The sequence below is a fragment of the Chrysochloris asiatica genome, unplaced genomic scaffold (genome assembly GCF_000296735.1).
Source record: "Chrysochloris asiatica unplaced genomic scaffold, ChrAsi1.0 scaffold00168, whole genome shotgun sequence".
Classification (NCBI taxonomy): Eukaryota; Metazoa; Chordata; class Mammalia; order Afrosoricida; family Chrysochloridae; genus Chrysochloris; species Chrysochloris asiatica.
Window position 1 is genome coordinate 7,168,302 of NW_006408686.1, and position 18,836 is coordinate 7,187,137.

An 18,836-nucleotide genomic window follows, 5' to 3' on the forward strand; every position below is an offset into this window, starting at 1 on the left:
TTTCAAGAGGTATCTTTTATTCTTCTAGCCGCTCCAGGCTTGACTATTTCTTTTTGGTACAGTGGCTCTCTATTCCTTCCATCTTCTTTTAGTGCTTTCTGCAATAATCAGTATTTTGCCCATAACATCCTTCGGTATTACAGTCAAGGCTTGACATTTTTCATTCAGTTCCTCCAGCTTCAGAAATTCTGAGCATGTTCCTCCCTTTTGTTTTTCTAACTTCAGGGCTTTGCACATTTCATTATAATACTTGACTTTGTCTTCTACAGCTGCCCTTTGAAATTTTCTGTTCAGCTCTTTTGAACCCTCATTTCCTCCATTCACTCTACCATCTCTATGTTGGAGAGCAAGTTTCAGAGTCTCTTCTGACACTCATTATGGTCTTTTGTCTGTTTCTTGTCTTCTTAATGACCTTTGCTTTCTCCCTGTATGATGTTCTTGCTGTCCTCCCACAACTCTTCTGGTCTTTGGCCATTAGTGTCTATTGCATCAAATCTGTTCTTGAGGTGGTCTCTAAATTCAGGTGGGATATGTTCAAGGTCATATTTTGGCTCTTGTGAACTTGTTTTAACTTTCTTCCACTTCAACCTGAACGTGAATCTTGACAACTTGCACATTGCTAAGTGATTGAAGGTCTGTTCCACAGTCAGCCCCTGGCTCTGTTTTGGTTGACGATATTGAACTTTTCTATAATCCCTTCCCACTGATATAGTCTATTTAATTTCTGGGTATTCTATTTGGTGAGGTCCATGTGTATAATTACATTTTATGTCATTTAAAGAAAGTATTTGCAATGAATAAGTCATTGATCTTGCACAATTCTATCATGTGATCTCCAGTTTTTCTATCACCAAGGCCATGTTTTCCAACTACTGTTCCCTCTCTTTGTTCCAACTTCATACATTTCATGTTCTCATGATTAATGGATGTGTACAGCTGTTTAATTTTGAGTTGGACCTCATCAGGAAATGAAGGTCCTGAAAGCTTTACTCCATTCGCATCATCATGGTCAACTCTTCTGTGAAGAGGCAGCTCTTCCCCTGTTGCCATTTGAGTGCCTTCCAACCTGAGGAGCTCATCTTCTGGCACTACTATTGTGGTGGCTTGTGTAGTGTTATAATACTGGAAGCTACACCACCAGTATTTTATCAGCAGAGTCACCTATGATGGGTATGTTCCAGCCGAGCTTCCAGGTTAAGACAGAATAGGACGAAGGAGAGGCAGACTGCTTCTGAATGTGTAGCCGCTGAAAACCTTCTGAATAGCAGTGGGATGTGTCATATAGAGTGCCAGAAGGTGATGTTTACAGCTTTATGCACAATCTAACTGGGAAATGTAGAGACTTCTCTCTAGGAAGGCTAAAGAGAAGGGAATGGGGACCAAGGGTGATGAACAGATACATCACATGTGATAGAGCAATCTGATTCAGCAAGCCTCCACCTGTGCTACATACATAGAGCTGGCCCTTACCCTGGACTCCTCTTAGCACTACTTCCCCTTTCAGTAACCAGACATGGTTGTTGACAGAATCACCTCTGGAGCTTGTTATGCGGTTATGGCGTAGTAGATGTGGGCTAGGATCATCCAGAAATTTACATATTAAGACATGTAAAAGAGGGCTTCCAAAAGTTCATGGAAAAATTCCGTTAGCTTTTCATTCCTTTTCATCACAAATTTTTTGAAGCACCCTTGTATCCATATCCTGGAAATGGAGGGACAGCACTTTGGGAACCCCTGTTGTTGTTTGTTGTGTGACAACCAGTTAATTCCAACTCATAGTGATCCTATACATAACAGAGGAGATCTGGTCTAGAGAGCTTCCTAGCCTGTCATCTTTACAGCAGGCCAGGTCCCCTACAGAGTTGCTGGTGGGTTCACACCACACACCTTTTGATTAGTAGTTTAGCAGCTTAACTGTTGCACCCCCAGGAAACCCTTGTTGATGGTAAGTACTGTCGAGTCAGTTCTGACTCATAGCGACCCTGTATAGGGTTTCTAAAGAGTGGCTGGTAGGTTTGAACTGCCAACCTTGCAGTTAGCAGGTCAGTGCTTATCCTACAGCGCCATACCAGGACTCCAAGGAACCTGCTGTTGTTATTGTTATTGGTAAGTGCCATTCAGTCAATTCTGACTCAGAATGACCCTGTGTAGCGTTTCCAAGGAGCAGCTGGAGAGCTTGACCTACAACACCAAACCGGGATTCCTCTCAGTCCTCACAAAGTGCTCTCCTAACATATCACTGCTGTGGGCTCATGCGCCACACTGCAAAGCCGTTTGAACTGCAAGGTCGGCAGTTCAAGTTCACCAGCTGCTCCTCAGAAACCCTATACAGGGTCACTGTGGGTCAGAACTGACTCGACGGCACTTAACAACAACAACAACAACAACAACAACAACATACCATCAGCAGTGCAGAACTATTTGGTATGAGAGGACTCTAAAAAATTCGTGGAAACAAATTTCATCTTTTAATTCTTTTCTAGCTTCTCTCTAGATTTCTCTGCTTCCCTCACCCCTCATGTCTTGCTGAAGTTATGAGAGAAAAAATACTGACTCAATGCCAGCTCCTTGATTTGGCCTCTCTGAGACTCCGTTTTTCTCATCAGTGGGCTATCATGAGGATAAAACGAGATGACATGCGTCTTGTGCATAATTCCCAACATTCCAAGCATATTTAATAAACATGAGCTTGTGGGTCTTGCCTTCTGATTCTGATTTCTTAAAAAAAAGTATTGTGGCTAAGCTGGTCTGTTTTGGATCCCCACAGGCTTTGAAAAGACCAAGAGGTAATCCAAGTGATGTCTTCTCCCAGACTCATTCCCCTGTGGAAGGATTTTAAATACCTCCTAAATGACACCATAAATAGGAGAAAGGTAAGGCATATATAGGACATAAACTTTAGGTATTGACTTCTGTTTTATACTTACCAGTACTTTAGAAGAGACATAGATTTTCCATGGTAGCAGGAAGCAAACAAAGACAATGATCACCTTACTTGAAAATGGACTATCCGTTTCCAAATGGGTTCAGGAACCTCTTGCAAGGCAATTTTGATAGAAGAAGGTGACCCTTTTGGAGCATTGTCAGACTTTCAGTCCCTTGAAGAGATCGAAAAGAGGAAGAAGGCACTAGAGGGAAAATATGCCAAACTCAGTTTTGCCATGTTTGGCTCTCTATAAAAGGATCCAACATGCTCTATCACTGTGGAATAATATATAGTGTTGCTGTTGTTAAGTGCTGTTGAGTTGAATCTGACCCATAGTGACCCTGTATAAGGTTTTCAAGGAGTGGCTGGTGAGTTTGAACCACTGACCATGCAGTTCAAACTGACTTTATGGTTGAGTGCTTATCCTACAGCGCCATACCAGAACTCCAAACGCGATGAAATATGTCTTATGCATAATTCCTAATATGCCTAAAATGAGTGTCCTAAAAGCCTTGCTTAGTGCCCTTTTCAAGCTTTAATAACTGGAAGCTGTAATAACTATTAGAACACCCTGTCATATGTGGGTGGCATATTTACCTAGGTAATTCAATGAAATGTTTTCCCTTTTATGATCTATGTACCTTTTAGACACAAGGGTAAGAATCTCTGGTAGTGCAATGGCTAATGTGCTCAGCTGCCAACGAAAGGTTGGTGGTTCAAACCCACCAGCTGCTCTGCAGGAGAAAGATGACAGTATGCTTCTGTAAACAGTGACCTTCGGAACCCTACAGGACAGTTCTACTCCCTATGAGTTGTAATTGACTCAACAAATGGGTTTGGTTTTCCATTTTGTTTTTGTAGACACATAGAATGCTAGAGAACAGGTATAACACTAACTTCAGAGTTGGAAAAGGCATGGGTTTTCCCCTATGCTCACACGATACAATTTGCTCACATAGGTCCCATAGGGGTTTGACTTTCTTATTTGCTAAGGTGTCACACAGGTGGTAACTTGTGTATGTGTGGATGTGCCAGGAATAGTCAATTGGGTGTCTCCAAGTGTGACTTGTGTGAGAAGATGTGAAGAGCAGGCATAGCGTGGCCTCTCAGTCCAGGCCATGTCTCTCCCCAGGATCCTCTAGACGACTTGAAGACTGAAGTTGTTGTGCTGAGTGACCGTTCTCAGATACTGTTCAAGGAGTCTCGTCACCCTCAAAATATGCCACGTATCTGCTATTACTTCAGTGATGCCCACTTCTTTGCCTCTCTTTCTTGGGTGTCATCAAGCATGAAAGAAATACAGGTAAAACTGCCAAGTCTTTCTTCTCCTGAGCCCGTTCTATAGGGGTCATGTCCATGTAGCTCTGACCTCATGTTTATTAGGGAAAATATGCCCCAAATTCATATCCTTGAATGAAAATGACCCGATTCAAGGGTTCCCCCTCATTCTTTCTCCAGTTATAATTTCCATATCGAATAGAATTTATGGTCCCCCCCAAAGCAGGCCAAGGTTAAGGACCGAATCCTAAGCTTCCTGCTTCTATATTTCCAACGTCCATTACCGTAGGATAAAAAAATCACCCTCTAGTTTTCCAATACCTCTTTAACAGAAGAACAGGAAATGGTAGCTGAATACTCTGCCCTTCCTTCCTCTACTATGATTTACAGACAGTTCCCATCTTATTGTCTTCTAGGCTGTAGTATGGATGAGGAGCAAAGGCGAGGAAACGGTTGAGAAGAGAGTCTTTTCCATGACTGAACGATTACCACCCATCCAGTCCATGGTCCACACTGGTCCCTTTCACATCCTTGTGGTCTACTGTGGTGACCTGTGCCTGAGGCTCTTTGGGGACCACTTTCGGTCATTCAAATCCCTGTGTGTAGTACCCTGCCGCTTCAACATTTCCTGCCTCTGCTATGACCCAGAAATGAAGATGCTTCTGTCAGGTGTCCTGGGAGCCGTGGTCACCTGGATCATCGAGCGAAGTGGCAAGGGCCTTCAGATAGCCCACGTGGTTTTCATGCCTGGTGATGAGCTTGTCCAGGACATCATCCTGAATGGTCCTAATGGCTCCCTCCTAGCCCTGTGTGAGACTGTGGTGAGGGTCCTGGAGCGTCAAGGCCATGGCCAACTAGAAGAAGTCAACAGGTTCGTGTCCACCAGCAGTGGCTCCTCCATCACCTGCTGCTTTACCTGTTCTGATCAAGGTCTCCTGTATGCTGGGAACAAGACGGGGGAAATCCAAGCATGGAACCTCAACCGGGCTCACTTCATCCATAGTTTCAAGGCCCACTTTTCATCAGTGATATGTATCCATAGCCGGCCGGAAGCCCATACCCTGCTAACAGCTGGCTGTGAAGGCTTAATCAAGGAGTGGAACCTGACTTCTGGAAGTCTGCTGCGGCGGCTAGAACTAGGCGAGAGCTTGCTCCGTCTCCACTTTATTGATGATACTACTTTCTTCTCCCAGACTGCCCATAGTTTTTCCTTGCGCCGTATACCATGCTTCTATAGCCTTTTCAGTGTTTGTGGTTCTACTCCCTTGCAGGTGCGTCGCGTCTGCTGTGGAAATAACTGGTACCGGATCGTGTGCACCACTGAGGATGGCTTGTTGCGTTTTGTGGCCCCACAAACAGGGGATCTCCTACTTCTCACCTGGCCTTTCTCAATCCTGGACCAGACAGTGGATTGGGCCTATGACCCAGATAGAGAGGAGCTTTTTGTGGCGACAGGCAGCTCAGAGGTGTTGGTATTTGACACAACACGCTGCCCTTGTCCAACCAAGTATATCTTAAGCACCTCACCAAATTCTCAGGACTTGGTACAATGCCTGGCTTATGGGACTTTCCACTTGGGTCGAGGTCTAGAAGGACTGATGTTCTCTGGGCACCGGAGCGGTGTGGTAAGAGTACTCTCCCAGTACAGCTGTGCCCGAATAGAGAAATTCATGCACTTTGGGGCTGTATTGGCCCTCTCTACTCTGGCAGGAGGGTTTTATACTGACCAAGAAAACTCTTTGCTCTGTTCCTATGGAATGGATGACTATATACAACTATCAGAGGCTGTGTTTGACGGGACTAGATTATATCTACAACCTCTCGCCAGCGTTCTTAGCAGCTGTCCCCTAAGACACCTGATACTCTTGCCCAAGTCTGTGGGTGCCATCACAGAGACTAACTGCCTACGTCTCTGGAAGTTCCATGACATCCTGTCCTCTGAGTCACAGAAAGGCTCTGTGTTCATAGAGACATTGCCTCTGCACCAGTGCCCCATCACATCCTTTGATGTCTGTCTGTCCCTGAGTCTTTTCGCCACGGGTGGTATTGATGGTTCTGTCCGGATCTGGGATTTCCATGGCAGGCTCATAGCCATGCTGGATTCATCATTGCATTTTGGCCCACTCTGCTTTGCAAACGACCGGGGCGACCTACTTGTGACTTTCAACCAGAGTCTTTATCTGGTATCTTGTTTAAAATTGCTTCCTCCAAACATGCTAGTTCGCCTTTCCTTTATGAGCATAACAGATGAAGAGTTAGAAACCCCTAAGCCTTTCCTGCCAAGCTTCTTCTTCTCCTTTGAGATCATGTTTGTACCCAAGTATGTCTACCTGGGACAAGGGAAACAGGAATTAATGGGCCTGCAGAGACTTGTCAATAGGCGGGCCATTGCCTTTGACCATACTGTACCACATGTCATAGAAGAAGAGGAGGAAGGGGGCATCCTATTGCTGTCTACCCGCAAACATGATTCTTTGCAGGAGAAGGATACTAATTTGCAGGTGAATGACCAAGGTTACCATTCCCACTATGTGGTTCCTCCCCAACTACAGATGACTGGCTGGGATGGACTCAACCCCTATAAGATATTGCAATACTATTTTGGTCATGGACGGAAATGGTTCTTTGCCCCTGATGGCTACATCCCCAATTCGGTGATCCGTGCCCGTCTTTGGCCAGAGGGCAGCCCAATATACTTACAGTGTAGCCTGCACCCACCCCAGCGGGAATTAGAATGGGACAGAACTCATCAGTTCTTTTTCTGGCACAGTAGGACAAGAGCTATAAGCAATGTGGAAGGAATTGCACAAGAGAAGGAGGATAAAAGCTTCATAGGGATGAGAATGTCCAAGGACATAACCTACAACGTCATTACAGAAACAGCAAACCGCAGTTGGCTGGGAAGAAAGATGAGTGAAATAGCTATTAATAGCCTGATTGAGACAATCCTCAATATTATGAGCCATGCATCCCCATTGAAGTTCCAATACTGTGTTGGTGCGCTAGGGCAAATCTTTGCCTCTTATCAAGTGTCTCCGTCCCTGCGCTCTGAGACAGCCCATTGCCTTCTGGATGATACAGCCAATTCTAACCCACAGATCAGAGAACTAGCCTGGGAAGGGCTGAAGCGCCTAGGGATGATTACTCACCTGTTCGCCATCCCTCTAGCCCAAGGATTGATGGACAAGGACCAAAGGGTGAGGAATAAAGCCCTGAACCTCATGGATGAGACTGGAATTCACTCTAAGTCTTCTCTCTTATGCTTGATCCAGAACCGAGAAACTTTCCGGGACATGCAGTAAGTTGTTTATTCTTTCCTCAGTTCTTTACCAGCTTCTAATTATGGTTTCTTCCCTTTACCCAGTTTCCCCCTGTTCCTTCCCTTGCTCTCTTTTCATCCCTGTTTATTAACTCTTTCTGCTCTTTCATGACTTTTACTGTTCCTAGAGTATCCTGACAATTCCCCATGACCACTCACTCCACCCTCCATTTCCTCTCCTATATCTGTCTACCCTCGGCATCTCCAACTTCCTCTTAACCTCTTTCTTTTCCCATCTAACTGCCTTCACTGCAGCCCACATATAGATCACTCCATTCCTTACCACCTTGGCCTCCTAAACGTCCTCTTTCCTTTTAGCCATCTACAGGATAATGCACTAGACTCAAAGGTTGGTTTGAACCGCAAGGTCGGTGGTTCAAACTCACCAACCACTTCTCAGAAACCCTATACAGGGTCACGATGAGTCAGAACTGACTCGATGACAAAAACAACAACAAACGTATGCTGTCCTTCCTGGCTACTTTGCTGAGCCCCCTGCCTGTTCTAGTTCTTTCCTTCTCATGCTCCCTCTTGTCCCTGATTCAGTATGGTCCGTTCTCTCCTTTGACTTTTACAGGCAGGAAATGATTGGGGAGGAATCTTTGGACCACCTGCTGGGGATGCGGGCAGCAGATCTTCAAATCCTTCTTACTCAAGTGTTGCAACGGCTGAATGAAGACTTGACCCTGTCACATGGAGTTGAAAGGCCTTCTTTTTCTTTGCATGTCTCAAAAGGTTCTGAACTGAAGTTCTATGAAAAGCAATCTCTCAGTATTCCTGAAGAACCTGAAGTGGTCACCAAGCCCAGCAAAGGCCAAAGACGGGGCCGAGCTGGGGGAAAAAAACATAGTATGTATGGGGTCCATGCTTCAGGGGCCCTAAGAGGCAAGGAAGTTAGGGCTCAGGTGAATCAAAAGAAATCAGTGGAAAGATCTTTCCACAGAAAGGAAAATTTCTAGGAAGATTTATACAAACTCAATTAGACTCCAAGGTCTATCACTCTAAAAATTGGTCGGACTGGGGATAAGGCAGTTACTGTTAGCTCACACCATATTTCATGAATACTTTTATTTAAACTTTCCCTGCTTTCCTTACCTGCATCTCCTGATTTTCCTGGCAGCCCGAAAGTTGTTGCGGAGTCTCAAGAAGCTAAAAGAGGGAGCCTCAGAACAGATTATCACAGAGCCAAGTCCCTTAGAAGATGAAAGTGATCAGAGTGAAGCTGTGCCAATTGAGGTGGAGGATACAGCCAGAGTGTTTTTACCCACAAGTACGGTAAAGACTTTAAAAGAGGTTGAGGAACCTATCGAGAAAGAGCCGTCAAAAGAGCATGTTGTGTTGACCCTAAAGATGCTGAGGAAAATACATGACAAAAAGGACAAGAAAGTTACTGATCAGAAACCCATTAAAAGGTCTAAGAAGAAGACAAAAGAAGCTGAGGTGATAACTGAGGCATTGGAACAACCTCCCATACCGGAAATACCAATTATAAAGAAGATTAAACCCACTGGGCGGGGTGCCTCTGGAGTGCCTGGCCACAAGACTACCACTGGGGATGGCTCATCATGGAGGGATGATCTGTGTCGTCTCATGGCCCTGAGGATATCTGGTTCCCAAACCAAAATGTCAGACGCTCTAAGCACTGAAGTAGTAACCATGGCTCAGGAGTTGCTGGTAGACCAACACCCCAGCTGGGAGTTCTTCCAGGAGCTCTGCCCCCTTTTAAAGAAGAAAAGCGAGGCTCTCCTAGAGGATGTTGAATGGGATGTAGCCTGGCCAGAGGAGAAACCAATTTTTATCCATGAAGAAGCAACTACAGAAGACATGATACTCATGGATGAGGAAGAAGAGATCTCAGAGAGGCAAGTGCAAGAAGAAACAAGGGACATGCAAGAGTTACAGGAGACTCAGGTGGTTACAAAGAAAGGCAAGAAAAAAAAAGTTATATTTTTAGAACCAGGTGACCTAACTAAGGGAAAACGAATATTAAGGAAAGAAGTGAAGAAATTCCCTAAGAAGTCTTCTAAGCGAGAGAGGAGACTAGTCCAGCAGGAAGTAAAAGTGGGTAAGGAAGAGGAGGAAATGACCAAAGAAGACAGAGACCTGAGTGAGGACGTGAGCGAAATGGTAGAGCCAGAGTGGGAAGTTGACCAAGAAGAAAGACCAGTTGTGGATGAGAGGAGTCTGGCTTGGCAAGAATGGAAGAATTCCTGGGATCAATGGAAACAGATTCAAGACGAGAAAAAGATATCTTGGAATGAATGGAAGCAAGCTTGGGATGCTTGGTGTTATCAACATGGGTTTGAAGAGAACCTCTTCCCAGAGGAGGAAAAGGTGGGTGTGGACAAGAGGAGGCTAACATGGAATGAATGGGGACAGCTTGTGGAAAAAAATTTGTTTTCCAGGGCCAAGGAGCAACTTTCTGAGGATAAGGAAAAATTGGCCCTGGAAGAAGAATCACCTCTGGAATGGGAAGAAGAGCTGGTCACAGAAGAGCAGAGACATATTCAGGAAGAACAGAAACAGGCCTGGGAAGAGAGGAAACGAGCCCAAGCAGAAAGAAAACGAGCCAAAGAAGAGAAGAAACTAGCAGAAGAAGAAGAGAAACTAGCACAAGAAGAGAGAAAACTGGCCCAAGAAGAAAAAAAGCTGGCCCATAAATTTGGAGAATTGGCCATGGAACAGGTAGAGAGGAAACTTGCCCAGAAAGAGGAAAAGCTGGCTCAAAGAGAGGAGGATCTAACTCAGGAAGAAGAGAAATTGGCTCAGAAAAGGAAGAAAGTGGCCAGGAAATGGGAGAAATTGGCCCAAGAAGAAGAGAAACTAGCAAAGAAAGGGGGGAAACTGGCTGAGGTAAAAGCGAGATTGGTTCAGGAAGAGGGAAAACTGGCCCCAAAGGAGAAAAAGCTGACAAAGAAAGAAAATGAATTGGCCAGGGAGTTGGAGAAGCTGGCTCAGGAAGAGGATGAACTGACTTGGAAAGAAGAAGAACTGAATCAGAAAAAGAAGAAACTGACTGAGAAAAAAAAGGAACTGCTTAAGGAAGAGAAGAGACTGATCTGGCAAGAGGAGGAACTTGATGAGGAAGAGAAAAGAATTATTAAAGAAGAAGAGCTGCTGATCCAGGAAGAGAAGAAACTGGCTCAGAGCAAGGTAATGACACCTGAGGAACAGAAAAGACTGTTACAGAAAAGGATGCAACTGGCCAATAACAAGGAGAAGCTGTTTCAGGAAAGGGAAACTCTGTACCAGGACCAAGAGAAATTCATGCAGAACAAGAAGATACTAGCCCAGAAGGAGACAAATCTGGCCCAAGAATATGCAAATTTGGCTGAAAAGAAGAAAGACTTGACTCAAAGGAAAGAGACTCTCCTCCAAAACAAAGACAAAATCACCCAGAACAGAGGGAAATTAGATGATATAAGGAAGAACCTGGACAAATACAAGGGAAAAATTATTCAGTTAGAGGAGAAGCTGATAAAGGAAAGGGAGATAATTACCCAGAAGAAGGAGAAAGTAAATCGTATAGAAAAGAAACTGGCCCAAAAAGAAAAAAGTGTGGCTGAGAAACGGGAGCAACTAGCCCAGGAAAAAATGAAACAAGTTGTGGAGAAGAGGGCAATGTTTCAAGAAAAGAAACTATTCAAAGATGAGTGGGATATTGCTAAGGAAGAAATGGCATTGAGTGTGGAAATGATGAAACTGGCCAACGAGAGGAGACTGGCTGAGGAAAAGGCAACTCTAGTAAAGGGAGAGACTCAAGGAACCCTTAAGCAGAGGACACAGACGGATGACAACCTAGAAATGATTAGGAAAAAATTTTCCCTAGAAGAGAAGGTATTAATACACAAAGCTAGGGTATTGGCCACAGAGGGCAAGGACATTGCCAAAAGAGAATTGGAATTGCTCAGAGGGAAAAGAGCATATGCTCATGAAGAAAGGAAGTTAGCCAAAGCAACAAGGAAATTGATGAAAGAAAAGGGACACTTTCCTACAGACAGCAGTGTGTTAAAGGTACTTCAAAAACTAACCAAGGAAGAAAGGGAACTAATACAGAAAGAAATAGAGATGACAAAGATCAGGAGGTTACTCTTTGCTAAGGAGAGGAACTTAAATAAGGAACAGAATAAACTCGATAAGAAAGAATGGGATTTTTCTAAGACACAATTAGAAATGACCAAAGATGAGAAAAAACTGGCTCAGAAGCAGAGAAAACTAACCAGGGAAGTGAGAAGATTGATCAAGAAAGAGGAAAAAATACTTGAGAAAGAAATCCAATTGGCCAAGGAAAACAGGGAAGTCACAAAGGAGAAGGAGAGAGTAGTAGAGGAAGAAAAAGTAATCCCATTCCCTACAACAAGGTGGAGAATGAGAAAACGAAGAAAGAAAGTTGACATACTAAAGGAAGAGTTTCCCTTTCAAGTAGATCATGTGGAAAGTGAAGAGAGTTTTTCTGAAGAAATGGAAAGCCTTTTGCAAGAAGTTGAGCATGAAAGTTTGTCCGAGGAGGAGGAAGAGGAGAAAAGCAAAAGCGATGATGAGGACGAGGAGGAGGAGGAAGAGAAGGAAGAAGAGAGGGTGGAAAAGGAGAAGAAAGAGAAAGAAGAGAAAGTGGAAAAGGAGAAGAAAGAGACATGGAAGGAGGAAAAAGAGGAGGAGAAGGAAGAAGAGGAGGTGGAAGAAGAGGAAGAGGAAAGCATGAGTGAGGAGGAAAAGGAAAGCATGAGTGAGGAGGAGGTGGAAAGTTTGAGTGAGGAGGAAGAGGAGAGAAGCTCATTTGAAGAAGAGGGGTTCAGGGGAAAAGAGATCTTTAAAAAAGAAAATGAACTATTCAAGTTACAAAAAGAAAAAAAAGAAGACCTAAGAGGAAGGGGAAAAATCCTTTCTGTTGGAGTAGAGGACACAAGCAGTGCTATCAAAGTGGGAGTCCCCCAAGAAAGTCCCCCCAGGAAACGGATCCCCATAACTCTGGGGAGGGAAGAGAAGGTGTCAGTGCCGGTGTCAAAGGAACAGATATTCTGGGAAGATGAAAAGTCCACAATACCGGAGATGCCCAAGATATTCTCAGAGATAAGGTTAAAGGATAAGCAAAAAGAACTGTTGGAGAAATTGAAGACTATATCTCTGCAAGTTTTAGATACAGTTGTGGAGACCCAAGAGCAGGACTTAAAAACCCCAGGCATGTCCTACATATTTGGGAAAACCATGGAAGCTCGGAGACTCCAACCCAAACCATCAGGTCCCAGGTGGAAGTGGTTTTTGCAGCATCATAGATCGCTAATGGGGCAGACTGATGTACACTTACCTGTCCCTCAAGTCCTAGGTAAAGAACAATCTTCACAGGTAAGTCTTTCAGATGTAGAGTGGATCCGCTATGTCCTGGAACGGATGGAAGCAGGAGAGCAACTTTCCAGGGAGAGTTTCCACAGACTGTCCCACCTCCTCCAAGACCTCACCTCAGAGGGATATCGAGAGTGGATCCATCTGGCCAAACTTCAGACTATTGTGTGCTGCCACAAGCAGGCCCTGGAATCGCAAGGCACAGCTATCCCCAAACCAAGTAAGACTATCATGGGTCCAAAACACGTGAAAGTGATCCCTCCTATCAAAGAAAAGGAAAAGAAGATTCCAGATTCAAAGACTATAAAGTGGCATCAGGCTCAGGAGCTATCCAGTGCTCTCAGTGAGGTGGAGATGCAATATCTTTATCCTGCCACAGGTGGCCGTGCCTTGATGGACAAACAAACCCAACCGCTGATATTTCAAAAGGATTTCTGGACATTAAAGGGTAAGAGCAGGCTTCCCAAATTGGAGAAGGTACAACCCATTGCTAAAAAAAGGGCAGAGGTGCCTAAATGGGAAACATTTGTGGCGTTGTACCATGTTTTGCGGATGTTGCAGCAGCAATATGCAAATGACAGTAGTGCTTGGATGGAAAATTTCTACCAGCTCATGGACCTGTACCAACTTAAATCCCCCCGAATCCAGAGGCTACTGCAGGATCTGCTACTGAGACCGAAGCCCCAGCCCCAACCTGTCATCTACAAAGATGCCCTAAAGGCCATGGAGCTAGTTCCTGGGGAGCGGTTGCTCTACTGCCTGTTTTGTGGTGGTTCTCACAATCCTGCAGGTCCTCTTAAGTTCCAGGAGGTGGTGTCACTCCCGGGCCAGAACAATGTGCGCACCATTCTTCCCGTGGGCATTGCCCACTATGGGATCTTAGAACTTGCCTGGAAGAGCCTACCTCAAGCTGACAGTCACCTCACCAAGGAGTTTGCCCTACATTGTCACTCCCACCCTGTAATTTGGGACTGACCGATGATGTCTGTCAGGACTTTACATGTTCAATTGAAGAAAGGGGTGGTCACCAGAATCTAACTCTTCATATGCACAAAGATATGACCAGGCCAGGACCTGTTCCCCTCCTAGCTCTAGAAACCACCTTCTGTATTTGGAATAAAGAGGAGGTTCTCATTTTCAACAAATATTTTGGTGTATCTCTTGTCCCCAAACTTTGGTTCATCGGGGAAATCAGATACTCCCATTTTCCTGAGAGTGGGAAAAGTTTCCAAAATCCAACGGTGCTCTCTTTGTGGAGTCTTTGAGGCAAAAAGAGTATGTTCTTGCTCCTGATTTTCCTTTCTTCCCACCATCCTCCCTCAAAGACTCTGAGAAGGAAAGCACCTCACAGAAATGCCAGTGTATATTTGGCACTAGCATAATGAGGGCTGGTAAAGTGGAGAGAGAGTGGAATCAGATGACTCAGCATTTTGTCCCTTAGTATTTGGAACTGTAAGTGGGGCTGAGAGGCTGACTCTATTTCATTGATCATAGATAGCTCTGCATGTTGGTGTCTTGAGTCCCAAACAGCAGGTATGATGGGCGATGAAGAGACTCTCAGAGAAGAAAAAATTTCTACAAGTTCTAGTTAACACCACCTGGTGACTTTATCGCTAGATGCCACTGAGGTTAAAGCAAAAAGAAAGGGAAGGAAACTTATGTTTTTCACTTCCTTCCTTACCACTTGGACATGGGGTTTGGGGAGGGTGATGGGATGAGAATTTGGAGACTAGGTATAGGCTTAATTGTTGTTGCTGTTAAAGAGTTGATTCTGACTCATAGCGACCCTGTATAGGGTTTCTAAGGATTGGCTGGTAGGTTTGAACCACCAGCCTTGTGGTTCGCAGTCCAATGCTTATCCTACAGTGCCACACTAGGACTCCAGGCTCAATTAGGTCCCCCAATTTTCTAGAAACTATGATCCTTCCCTCTAGTAATGAAGGAAACAAGAGATATATGAAGAAAGATAGTAAAGTGAAGGAAATTGTCACTGCCAGGAATCCTGTTCCTCCCCTGATCGCCTTTTCCCACCACGGAAACCTCAGAACAGCTTCTTGCCATTTCTCACCGTACCCCCACCTCTCCCTTGTTATTTTACTCCTTCCACCCATTTTTGCTTAGAGGGAGAAACAGGTGGTAGAGGGCAAAAAAGTATTCTGGGCAGTAGGATTCATCTTAGAAACCAAGGGCAATGTGAAGCTTGGCTCTGCATTTGGGCTCTGCCATATCAGACCACGTGTCAGGACACAGAGAGCAAGTGAGAGCTGTGAGCTGTGGTCAGGAAGCCTCAAAAAGAATGGTTAGCCTGAACAGGGCAAAGCAGCAGAGATAGGGGTAGCCCAGCTGGGTCTACAGCCTTGACCTCAGTACTTTCTCTTTTGTGACCTCTGTTTACTTGCTGATGTAAAAAATGGGACAATACACAAATGACAAATATCAGGTGTGAAAGAGGGAACCTCACTACAGATCTTGAAGACATTAGAAGGATAGTAACTCAATTGCTATGAACAGCTTCATGCCCACAATTTTGAAAACATGGAGATGAAATGGAAAAGTCTAGAAAGGGAAATAGCAATGTCTGATTCAATTTGCAGGCTATCAGTGGTCTGGTGGACTTTGTGGGGTAAATGGGGTTTAATGGGTTTTCTGGTCAAAACAAACAAAACAGGGTGGATTGTCTCTTGTGGTTTCAGAGTCAGGAAGTCTATGGATGGCTCTTCAAGGGGGCCTCAGATCCTGGGTCTGGGATGTGACAACACATCATCCTGTCTTTTTTCAGAATGGCAGAGGACAGGGAGCTGTTTGTATTTTCTTTTTATTATGAAAAAGTTTACACCACTCCTCTGTCAGTTTGTTGGACTGTGATGGCTTGCCTGTGGCTGCGATGCTAGAAACGGTGCCGCCAATATTTTACATACCAGCAGGGTCACCCAGGATGGACAGGTTTCAGTGGACCTTCCAGACTAAGACAGACTAGGAAGAAGGAGAGACGGACCACTTTGGAATGTTTAGCCACTGAAAACCTTATGAATAGCAGTGGAACACTGTCATCACCAGTATATTGACTATTGAAATATGATGACTAGCACCAAATTATTATCAGATATAGGGCTGGAAAATGAGCACTCAGGTTGGAAGGCACTCTAAAATACAACTGGGGAAGAGTTGCCTTTTCACAGTAGAGATTACCGTGATGACATGAATAGAGTAAAGTTTTCAGGACTTTCATTTGCTGATGAGGCACAACTCAAAATGAGGCGAAACAGCTGCAAGCATCCATTAATAACTGGAACACGGAATGTAGGAATCTAGGAAAACTGAAAGTTGTCAAAAATGAAATGGAATGCATACACATCAGTATCCTAGGTATTAGTCAGCTGAAATGGACTGGTATCAGCCATTTTGAATCTGACAATCACAAAGGTTATTATGCCAGCAATGTCAAATTGATGAAGAGTGGCGTCACAATCATCATCAAAAAGAACGTTTCAGTATCTAGAAGTATAATGCTGTCTATGATAGGATAATATCCATATGCCTACAAGGAAGGCAGGTTAATGCCACTATTTTTTTTTAATACCACTATTATTAAATTTAAGGAGCTCCGGTAGCATAGTGGTTATGAATCGGGCTGCTAACCTCAAGGTCAGCAGTTCAAAACTACCAGCCATTCCGCGGGAGGAAGATGAGGCTTTCTGCTCCTGTAAAGGTTTACAGCCTCGGAAACCCTGTGCAGGGTCACTATGAGTCGGAACAGACTCCACGGTACTTAACAACAACAACAACAACATTATTAAATTTACACACCAACCACTAAAGCCAGTGATGATGAAATTGAAGAATTCTACCAACTTCTTCAGTTTGAAACCGATCAAATATGTAATAAAAATGTACTGATCATCACTGGTGATTGGAACGCAAAAGTTGGAAAGGAGGAGGAAGGATCAGTAGTTGGAAAAAATGGCCTTGATGATAGAAATGAAGTTGGATATCACATGATAGAATTTCATAAGACCAATGACTTATTCATTGCAAATACCTTTTTTAAAACAACATAAAATATAACTCTACCCATGAATCCTATGAGATGGAATAAATAGAATCAAATTGACTACATCTGTGGAGAGAGACGATGGAAAAGTTCCATATCACCAGCCAACACAAGGTTGACTGTGGAACAGACCATCAGTTGTACATATGTAAATTCAGGCTGAAGCTGAAGAAAATTATAAGTCCCTGAGAACCAAAATATGACCTTGAACACCACCTGCCTGAATTTAGAGATCCTCTCAAAAATAGATTTGATGCATTAGACACTAGTGACCGAAGACCAGAAAAGTTGTGGGATGACATTAAGAACATCATACAGGAAGAAAGCAAAAGTCACTAGGAACACAAGAAAGAAGGAAAAGGTCAAAATGGATGTCAGAAGAGACTCTGAAACTTGCTCTCCAGCGTAGAGAAGCTAAAGCAAATGGAAGAAATGAGGAGGTAAAAGAGCTGAACAGAAAATTTCAAAGGGAAGCCCCAGAAGAGAAAGTCAAATATTATAATTAAATATGCAAAGATCTGGAGTTAGAAAATGAAAAGGAACAAACACTCAGTATTTCTGAAGCTGAAAGAACTGAAGAAAAATTCAAGCCTCAACTTGCAACATTGAAGGATTCTATGGGCAAAATATTGACTGATGCAGAAAGCATTAAAAGAAGATGAAAGAGTTTTCAAGAGGGAACCTAGATCCAGAGGGCATGGAGAAAGGTAGAGTCTCCACTGAGTAGTATCCAATCTGTCTAGGCGGGGCTGAGGAAAGGAAATGCGGTTAGGTATCTTGTAATACAATAGTGAATAATTGTTATCAGGACTGATTGTGATGGTTGGAAATGTAAAGGTAGACGTTTTGTAGCAAGGAGGGGAGTGATTAACTTTTCAGTCTAGGATCGGAGGTCTCTGGGACCATCAAGGGAGAAGAGTGGAGAGCGGGACCGTACCTAGAGTAGCAGTGATGCCTGAGTTGGAAGCAGAGACGATGACGTGGAGAGATGGAGCAGCTGGGGACATTAGACACAGAGAGAGGGGCTGTGTGCTGATGACCGGGGGGCAGGCTTGTAGTGTATACCCTTTGGTTGGTTGATGATGCATGGAGGGGATTGTAACTGATATACAGTAGGATGAATATAAAACTAATGTTCTCCCATGTAAACTATCATGTAATTCACAAAAAAATCTTAAAAATAAAAGATGAAAGGAATAAAACAGAGTCACTGTACCACAAAGAAATGTTCGGTGTTCAACCATTTCAAGAGAGAGCCCATGATCAAGGAGGAAGAAGTCTGAGGTGCACAACAACAGAAAACCAGTGTATTAAGACTCCCCCTTCCCTTCTTCCTCCCTTCCCTGTTGTGTGCTACAGTCAATTTCTACTCAACCTACCCCTATTAACCACTCATAAACATTGGTCTCTATTGGTGGTGGTGGTGTTGAGTGCCATCAAGTCGGTTCTGACTCATAGCAACTCTGTATAGGGTTTCTGAGGAGCGGCTGGTGAGTTTGACTCGCCGACGTTCAGTTCAAAGTGACCTTGTGGTCCAGTGCTTATCATAGAGCACCACAATTGGTCTCAATAGTTTTGACTGTTTTATGTGAGTGGGATTATACAATAGTTCACCTTTTGTGACAGACTTATTTCATAACGTTTTCAAGATTTAGCCATATTGTAGCATATATCTTTATGGTAGATAACAGCCAATTGTCTGGATGTCACATTGTATTTGTCCACTCATCTTTTGATGGACATTGGGGTTGTTTCCTCATTTGGTGATTGTCAACAGTGCTGCAATGGGCATGGGTGGACACGTTTTGGATGTCATGGTTTTCAACTCTTTTTGATATGTACCTAGGACTAGGAATTCTGCATCATAGAATACTTCTGCTTAACCTTTTGTTGGCCCTCTGAACTTTTCCATAGTGGCTGTT

The 18,836-nt window shown here is 44.0% G+C and overlaps 1 protein-coding gene across 1 annotated transcript; it reads left to right on the top strand.

Moving 5' to 3' along the window:
- Positions 1-2,798: 2,798 nt before the first annotated feature.
- WDR87 (WD repeat domain 87) lies at positions 2,799-13,827 on the top strand. The gene is given in 6 exon segments (XM_006871551.1): positions 2,799-2,873; positions 4,059-4,117; positions 4,599-7,502; positions 8,101-8,372; positions 8,644-13,793; positions 13,795-13,827. Coding segments are annotated over 6 exon segments (8,493 nt in total).
- The last annotated feature ends 5,009 nt before the right edge of the window (positions 13,828-18,836 follow it).